This window comes from Eptatretus burgeri, chromosome 4, assembly GCF_056783735.1.
Source record: "Eptatretus burgeri isolate ZD-2024b chromosome 4, Ebu_testis_v1, whole genome shotgun sequence".
NCBI classification, from domain to species: domain Eukaryota; kingdom Metazoa; phylum Chordata; class Myxini; order Myxiniformes; family Myxinidae; genus Eptatretus; species Eptatretus burgeri.
Window position 1 is genome coordinate 85,771,099 of NC_140964.1, and position 9,889 is coordinate 85,780,987.

At 43.0% G+C, this 9,889-nt stretch overlaps 1 protein-coding gene across 8 annotated transcripts in view; it reads left to right on the forward strand.

Annotated features, from left to right (window-relative positions):
* ADAM11 (ADAM metallopeptidase domain 11) overlaps nt 1–9,889 on the forward strand; it is a 266,893-nt gene that overhangs the window by 160,483 nt on the left and 96,521 nt on the right. For all 8 annotated transcript variants that reach the window (XM_085879155.1, XM_085879152.1, XM_085879151.1 and 5 more), the window contains one exon: nt 5,805–5,922. In XM_085879155.1, the coding sequence (XP_085735281.1) occupies nt 5,805–5,922 (118 nt within the window). The remainder of the gene's footprint in view (nt 1–5,804; nt 5,923–9,889) is intronic.

The following is a 9,889-nucleotide window of genomic DNA, read 5'->3' on the forward strand; positions in this document are numbered from 1 at the left end:
CCACCCTAAGTCCATGACTTCTTGCAAAGTCAAGGAACTTAGTGCTATTCTGGTTCATAGTTCCTGACCCATGGGGACCAACACACACCTCATAACCATCCCTATCAGTTCCAGTCGATGCATTGAAATCCCCCAAGACTAGAAGTGTATCTCGTCTGGGGCACTGATCAACCACAGACTCGAGCGTGGCGTAGAATGCATCCTTCACGGTGAGATCACTCGCCTCAGTCGGAGCATAAACAGAGACCAGGGAAATGACACCTCACGAGTGACGAATCCTTAATCTCATAATACGCTCGTTGACCGGTGTTACCTCAATTATCATTGGGGTCAGCTTATTGGACACAGCTACAGCAACTCCTTGGGTATGGTAACCATCAGGGCAACCAGACCAATAGTAGGTGTAACCACCCACCATTATCTCGCCGCAATCCGGTCTCCAAACCTCAGAGAGAGCTGCAATCCTGATGTCCAAACGCTTGAGCTCAGATGATAACAGAGACAGGTGATCATCCTCTCTTAGGGATAGGACATTCCAGGCACCCACCCGAAGGGACCGCCTCAGGTTAACCCAAGGAGACCGCCGTCTGGTGGACGACACCTCAGCACCATTCCGACACACTCTCCCGCAATCTGACCCAGGGATGTTACCCGTGGTTTCCCTCCTATCATCAAAGATTGGGGATCCCGAAGGCTTTGCCCCAATCCCTTCATCCGGTGAGCTGCCCTGCGAAGGGAAGCTGCGCAGGAGGTACTCCCACGGAGTGGGTTTTCAGATTTATTTGTGTTTTTGTGTTTAGCGGAATGAAGGGTTTTACAGTGGCCGGAGTGCAAATCCTTCCACCAACCTCCTAATAAAAAAGTAACCCAACTGCAGTGGGACGTCCGCAGACAAAGCTGGGCACTAGATATGGATGGCCGGCCGTTGGCTCACAAGGAGCTCCTCCGCCCTTTGACAGGTTTTGTTTTTTATCCTGCTGGGTGTCCATATCCAAACACCCTCATCACCAGAAAACCTGGTGGGGGAGACGGTTTAGTCGCCGGCAACCCGACCATGGAACAGGTTAGTACAGGTTTACATGGTACCTGTAGCAGGCCACAGATCTAACCTGACCTGATACCAGTTGTGGGAGGAGGAGGAGACGATCATGTCTATGAAATATCTATAGAAGCTGGCCAACCTGGCCAAGCCAGCAACGTTAGCCCTGCAGCTGGAGCCCCAGTGCAGGCAGCTAAGTTGCCACGCTCGGCGGCGGCCTCGGGATCGGTTGTGACTATCAAGCCGCTTCCCGATGATCTTGGAAGTGAGAGATCGAATCAAGTTGTTCTACAGCGGTACCCTAGCCATCTGTTGCAGAACAAGTCGCTCATTTGTATCCTCGTGGTACCAGACTAATGAATGGCTGGAATACAGTGTGCAGACAGATGCAGCATTCTGCTATCCATGTAGGAAGTTTAACACTGCACGCGGCCCAGTGGACTCTACTTTCACAGTGCGAGGCTACCGGAATTGGAAACATGCCATTGAGAAAGGCAGGGGGTTTCACAAACACGCAACTTCAAAGGAACATTTAACTTGTGTTTTGAGGTGGAAGGAGAATGAGAGGCGCATCGATTGTGGTAAGGAGATTTCCACACTCCTCAATGCTGACCAGCTAAATAGAAACCGGTACTATGTGTCTGCTCTTACAGATGTTGTGGGATTTCTCACCGAAAATCAGATACCTTTTAGAGAGAGCCTTGATAATTTTGAGGATATGTCAGACAAGCACAGTGGGCTCTTTCTCTCGCTTTTAAACTACACACTCAAAAAAGACACCGAGCTAGCCGAAATAATAAAGCATATCCCACGAAACGCAAGCTATACTTATCCAGAAATGCAGAATGAACTGATTTGCACATTGAGTAATGTTGTGACAAATGCCATCGTGGAAGAAGTAGGCACATCGTGGTTTACCATCAAGGTGGATGAGACGAGGGACCCCACTGAATGTGAGAACATATCATTCATCACTCGCTTTGTATCAGCATCAAATGAAGCAACAGAGCGTCTACTCACAATAGCTACAGCCGACGCTGGAGATGCAAAAACATTGACAGACCTAATAATTGCAGAGCTGACAAAAACAGGACTTGACACGTCAAAAATATTAAGTCAGGTGTACGACGGGGCTTCGATAATGGCTGGGTAGCACGGTGGGGTGCAAAAGTTGTTGCAAGAGATCTTGGAAAGAGAAATCCCCTATGTGCACTGCTTCAATCACCAACTCCATCTGGTAGTTATCCACGCACTGGCAGCAGAGAAAGCTGTCACTGATTTCCTCGAGGTTTGTTGTTGCCTGTACAAATTCTTCAGAAAGCCCACTGTTGCTGCACAGTATAAAGGGGAGCGGTTAAAACGACTTCTTGATCAAAGGTGGACGGGACATTTAGCCACCATGTCTGTGATCATAGGATCTTTTAAGGATATCACATCCTTACTGTCGGAGATTGATGCAGAGCGCGCCTACGGTGCAGAGATGAGGATGGAGGCTATTGGGCTTTTGCGGGAAGTCTCTGGGCCTGCCTTCATGTTCATTGCTATCTTTGTACAAAAACTGCTGATGTTGTTAGATGGCCCTAACAGACTCTTGCAGGCAGAGGACATGGACTTGCTAACGGGTTGGAACTGGTGGCGAGTGCTACAGAATGCGTGAAGAAACTCCGCTCTGAGGATGAGTTCACTGATCTGTGGAACAAGGCCAACGATGCTCGCACTTCTACACCTGCACCACCAAAACGGAGACGCACAATGCATAAGAACTTGGAACAGTTTGTAGTTTTGGAGACGACGGGACAAAACAACGAGAATGACAAGACAGAACTGCAGAGGGTTTTTTTTACAGCGCAATTGACACTGTGCTTGGCGAGATCGCTCAGCGCTTCAGTGAGCGCAACACACAACTCGCCCGTTCACTCGCTGCCTTGAATCCTGAAAATGGCACGTTTTTGGATCCCCACTTGCTCGAGCACATCATGACATTAACAAAGTCAACCATCAGTGAAACAGAGTGTGTGGTTGCAAAGCAGTTTATTCGCTCACAGACAGAAAAGCAGCCAAACGAGAGATGGACAACACAAAAACTCCTCTCAACATACCACAAAGCGCTGGAAGCCATGCCAAGTGTAGTGACTGCTCTGAGACTTGGACTAACATTTGGTGCGTCCACTGCCATGTGTGAAAACTCATTCTCAACATTGAGGAATGTCTTCACTGACCACCGACGGTCCATGCGCCATGCACGCAAGGCACAACTGGAACAGCTGGCCTTCGAGAGAGACCTCACACGTAAATGCCTGAATGAATGGAAGGAGAAGGTCCTCAGAAGATTCCACACCGAGACGCGTCGCCTGCAGCTCTTCTGACAGCGAGTACAGCGGTATAAAAACTATACGAGGCGTTCAGATTGTGCGTGTGACTGCTGGTGATGCGTGTGTGGTTGTGGTTGCAGTGTGGTTGTGGTCAGCACCCGCCATGGTCGGCTGCTTTGTACTTCTGATGTTTAAGTTAAATGTTGTGTTTGGTGCTTTGCATATCCCATATCTAGTGCTTTGTGCATAACCTTACCTCTGTGTAATTGACTGCTTTAAATGCGGACCTTGTGGTATCTTCAGGCTGATCGTATTTGCTGTTGATAGTTTAACGTGATGATCGCAGGTCATAGCCTACTGTATATTATTTGAAAGTGCACTGATTCCGGTGCCAACCTCCCCCGTTTAGTCATTGTATCTCTGGTATATTAATTTTCTAATGCCAATTCTTGACAACACCTTGTATAAGTACACCTGAATTGGTGCCAATTGTCTAATCATTGAATATCTGCATTGTGAATGTGCCAATTTGTTGCGGCTCTCCTGCATTCGAATAATTTTTGGCCAAAAACTTCGGAACATATTAAATCTAGCTGAGATCAATTTGGTTAGTATGTGACGGCAACCTCAGTATAGATGCGTCAATGCTGCATGAATACAATAGTATACCGGGTTATTAAAAAATTAAATATAATAATTGTGCCCCCCCATCCAGTTCATGTGCCCCCCTTAATATTGAGCCCTGGCTACAGGCCTGCCAGAGTAGTCAGCTCAGAGATTTATTTGGTACCTTAGTCATGTGAATGAGTAAAAGTCAGCTGCTGCTGCTTCTTTTGTATGCAGAACATTGCTGTGGGTGTTATCGTTAGCTGTGGGTAGCATAGTTTGCTGTGGGTACAGCTTTGTTGCTGATGCAGTGTGCCCTTTAGGTTAGAGCATGAAGTTGGAATTTGGCCAGGGTTCCGATGATAGCTCACCTACTCATCATGAAGGACACCATTGGATCGTTAATGTTCAACTAATGCTGGCAGACAGGATGCCCTATTTAACTTCCATCCAAGTGATGGCACACACGTTAATGCCTTGCACTGCCTGTGAAACACCAGGGTGACAGTTTATAGCTGGGCTGAGATTTGAACCCAGGTTAGAAAGCTTAGAGTTGAGTGCACATACCTTTTGGCTCTCCTCCTGCCAGCCCCATTGACAGCTAACTACACCAGTAAGATGTTGAAGCAAAGCACCCCATTCTCATCATGCATATCAGTCAAGTTAATAATGCATTTTAGCTTGTTAATTGAGAAGTACACGTATATTTTCCTGTGGCTCAGAAGGCCAACACAGGATTTGCGAACGCGAGCACACTCGGCAGATGTCCTCATGTTCTGAGCTTGCCTGCCTGGTGAGACATTATTTCCTCCATGCATGTTTGTTTTTCACTCCAGTTAATTTTGAAATCCTTAAGTCGCGTTAATCACTTTTGCCTCTTTTAGCAATCTGTTGCTATCTTTTTCCAAATGCCAGAGTTCCACCAGTTCATTGGGTTATGCTGTTTGGCTTAAACCTTGGTCAATATAGAGCTTAACAGTCACAACTTCTTTTCTGCTGATGCCTTGCTTGGAGCAAATCAGAACGAGTTAAGAATTGGCTCTCCATGACTGGGCAATTTTAAAACATTGCAAAAATGTAAATATATTTCCTTACTTCCTCATTCACTTTTTTGAACAGGTGTGGGATTATTTAATGTTCGGCTTTTATCAACTCTAACTCGTATATCTGAATCTTTACATTCTCTCATATTTTATTTATTACATTTGTATAGTCCAGCTGGTTTTGGTGCCACTTGATGTCATATATTTTTGTTTTTGCTCATTTAAAAAAAAATTGTGGGTTTAAAAAATGTTTACACATTTCAACACCAAAAAAGTTTTTTCATTGGAATGTTTGGGAAAGTCTATTCTGATTGTACCTGATTGATTATTGCTTTATAACAGACTAGCAGGGGTACCCGGTGTTGCCCGGACTATTTTTTCTTTTTGTGGGTCCAAAACACTTCCCTATACCCAATAAGGAATGGGGTCAGGGATCAATTAATATTACCTTTCATGCAGCTACAAAGGCTAAGGCACGATAGAGATATTAAAATAAATAAATAATCCAACTTCTTTCTTTTTTTCAAAAGTTTTGCCTAAAACACTCCCCAGAGCTCACTGATGAATCTTGAAGATCCATTCAGCCATCTCTAAGAAAAATGGTAACACACCCAGACAAACGACTCTCTTATAGTACAGATATTTTGCTCATTCCAGGACTACTATGTTTTTTATCAGGCCAAAGATGAGATGTTGATGGTTCTTCCTTCTATTTTATTTGATAATTTGTATCTAAGGCAGCATTATTAAAGTGAAATATGATGCCGACTGTGTGTTTTCCATGTATTTCCATGTTCTCTGCAGTTGTGCAGCCAGGAAGGAAAGTGTGTGTGCAGACGGAATTGGGTCGGCAATGATTGCAACATTTACAACCCCATCACGATGCCCAGTCCAGTGAAGACAACCAAAGCACCTGTAAAGGGTTTGTCTCTCTTCTCCATGCAAGCCATCCTGACAGAGAAATGCAGATATCTGGATGGATATGTTTGGCTCATTTTGTGATGATTTTTATTGAATTTACACACATTGATTAAGTATTTTCAGGTGAGAGGCGAGTAGAATCGCTGAAAGTCCCTCATCCACCAGCCATTTGCTGGTGCACGTAATGAAGTATGAGTTTTTTTGAACAATGAAAATGCATATTTTATCAGTCAAACTGTGATTCTTCATCTTAAAAGATGTGGGCAGATTAATCAATGGGAGATATAAAATAGATAACTTGTGTTATAGCCATTAGTCAAAAAAAAATTTCAATAGCACTCGGTAGAGCACATACCTCTGACAGGCTTAACAGTTTACATTTTGCATCTTTCTGATAGATGGGATCATATTTTGTATCCCAAAATTCTAGAATCCAGATCTGCATTCGGACCTTAACCAAAATCTAATCAACATGTTTTTGGCACATACCCAACTGATCCACCAAGTGTTGTCATAACCTGTCCACAACTTTTTGAAATATGCTATACAGTAAGTACAGTATATTGTTTTTGGCCCTATCTCTCAATTGTGAAGAATCACTTAAAAAAAAAACGAGAAGGGTGTTCGGTAGAGCGCATACCTCCACCACACAATGCCTGATCCATGAGAACTTATCGGGCACAATAATTTTTTGAAATATCATGCTATATATCGTTTTTGGCCCAATCTCTCAATGGTGAAGAATCACTTGAAAAATTAAATAGTTCTCGAATTCAGATCTTCACCAAAATCTAATCAGTTCGTCATTGTCACACACTCAACTTGTCCACAAAATTTCATCCGAATCCGTCGTCAACTTTTTGAGATAACCTGCACACAAACAAACAAACAGACTGAAAGGGGTGAAAACATAACCACCTCTTCCTTCGGTGGCAGAGGTAATTATCGTATCCGAATCCACATCCTCACCAAAATCTTATCACACATCAAACATTTCTACCAAGTCTCGTCCATGTCCGTCCATAACTTTTCGAGATATCTTTCTCATAAACAGATAACCAACCAAGAAAGATGCTGTGCACAGCACAATACTTATGAAATCCAAACAAAAATTCTTGCCATGGAAACAGAAATTTGGCAATTTTGAAAATTTGTCCTATCATGTGTCTTACATGATTGATTGTTATGCAAAACAAATTTGACTGATACATTTTACAATTGCATCCTAATAAGTGTTTTGGATGTCCTTGAACTTTGACTAATTTTGACCAGATTTTACTCGCATGTACTACATGTATGTACAAATAAGCACCATAAGTTTCAATTTGATATGTTGAAAAATTATTGAGGTATGGTAATAATAAATTCACAAAAAGTCCTATTTGATTATATCAGGGGGTGAAATTGTTGTCATGGAAACCATTGACATGTCAGAATGGTGTAATGATTCACTCTAATTTTTGGTGAGCTTGAGCTTTGACCTTTTGTCCTCAAATAATAAGCTTCAATGACCCAATGTGCAAACCCTGTTCAAATTTCAAGTCAATCGGATGAAAATTGTTACTTCTATGTGACTTTGAACTTTTACCCTTTGAACCTTTTACCTCAAAAACAATATGCCTCTCGGTTTTGATTGGTGAACCAATTCAGTGACCCAATATGCAAATTTATGGATCTAAAGGGTTTTTAAAATATAAAGGATAGTTTCCAATATTAGGGTCTAAAGAGGGCTAACAGAAGGTCTAATGGGTCCAAAGGTCTATGGGTTAAGGGGTATATTTGGTCTAAAGAATGTAAAGAAATAGGTGCAAAGAGATCTAAAAAGTCTCAAGACGTCTAAGCAGGTTTAAGGGTATGTTCCAACAGTAGTTACAGGTATAAAGGGTATGTTCCAACAGTAGTTACAGGTATAAAGGGTATGTTCCAACAGTAGTTACAGGTATAAAGGGTTTAAGGAGTCTCAAGTGTCGAAAGAGGGTCTCCTAGGTCTGAAAGATCTCAGGTCAAGGGGTCTAAGTGGTCTAAAGTGAGTAAGGATTTTCAGGAGTTTAAGGGGTCGAAACGGTCTTAAAATATCTAAATGGGTCTAAATGGTCAAGGGGTCAAAGCGGTCTAAAGAGTGTGAAGGTCTAAAAGGTCTTGAAATGTCCAATGGGTCTAAAATGGTCGAAAGGGGTCAAAAAGGTCAAAGGGATATATCTATCTATAATTCCAGCAATGTGTGTGTGCGTGTCCGTGTGCGTGCGCGTGCGTATGTGCATCTGTGCGTCTGTGTCCGCTGTTTCTCGACAACCACTGGTCCAATCTAATTGAAACTTGCCAGGTATATTGCTGGGGCCCTGTGGATGTGCCTTTTCAAGGTTTGATATTAATCGGACAAGTGGTTCCCAGGTTCTGGCCATTTATTTACCAACCAATGACAAGACACGTTGCTGTGGCCATTTATTTATCAACCAATGACAGGACACATTGCTGCGGCCATTTATTTACTAACCAATGACAGGACACGTTGCTGCGTAGGCGTGGCCGATGGGGAAGAGAACCTCAGCCTGTAATTACAGGTTACAACGTACGGACTTCCGGATAGTGATGACTTAGTGTATTCTAATAATTTCTCGATTTCTTATCCGCATTTATAGATAAACACAATGCCCCAATCCAGTCGTCGTTTACGAGAGTGAAGGAACGGCCTGTGTGTTTGTTTGAAAGGTTTTTTTTTGGTTTGCACATACGGTCACGCACGTACGGTCACGCACGTACGGTCATGCACGTATGGGCACGCGAGAGCGAAGGAACGGCCTGTATGTTTGTTTCTGGCAAGCGGTTTAAAAAAAAATGTTTTTGTTTTTTTTGCACGTACGGGCATGCATTTCCTTGTTTCCCTCCCAAATCTATCCGTAACTTCCACCTACATGCTTTCATATACCCCTTTCAAGCTTGTGGAACTGGCTTCCTGAGTACGTTGTCTTGAGCTCTTCCCTCTTTCTTAAACAGGTCTCCTGCTCACTACCACCTCATGCTTTCTCCCAATTCTATGACAAACTTACTCAACCTGCTGAGTCCTTGTTCCCATCATTCTCCTGCAATTCTTCCAGTACTTCGATGAAGCAATTTCTTGTTGTTGTTGTTGTTGTTGTTGCACTGTTTTTCTTTGGCCCCATTTTGTCTGTTGATCTCTTTTACTCTGTTGTTCTGCTCTTCCATGAGCCTCAATACCCATTTAAAATTAAATTAAGTCTGCTGCCTCGCACCAACTAATGATCTTTCCTTTATGTACCTCTGAGCTTTTACTCCGCTCACTGAGTCCTTGTCATCTCTTTCACCTGCAACTTCTCCAATTTTGCTGTAGTGTGCATCCTTGTGTTCTTGCAGAGCAGTTTCCCCTTCCCCTCACTTTATCTGTTGACCATTTGGCCTCATGTTTTGTGCATTGGATGAATAGAAAGAAGAGGTAAATACATTTTGGGAGGAGATAAGAATATGGGGCTGGAGGGCTGGATTGTGGATTGAGGTGGACTGCAATATTTTTGTACATAACTAGAATGACACTTGTAGAGTGCATAGTCTCACTGCGCACGTTCATTCTGAACAAAAATACCATCCTTAACAGAACAAGCTGCTATTAACGGTCACCGCTATTATGACCCAGATACCAATATCATCCATGCACCTGATTGTGTCACATCGTTTCTTGACATGGGTTATGAACGTCAGAAATTTAAGTCTTCACTCACATCCAGTCATCGATCATATATAAGAAGAAACTGATTTTTTTGGATAAAGATTTCAATCCAACCAATGATGGCTGGAATACCACTTCACCGATGACGTCATCGTTATCACCTGATATACCCCATGGGGAGTTGATGAGATATGGTTTCAATTTTTTTCGTTGAGTGTTTTTGGAGAAAATGTCCAATTTTTTTCCTTCAATCCAATATAGCTGCCATACCATGTGACCTATGATG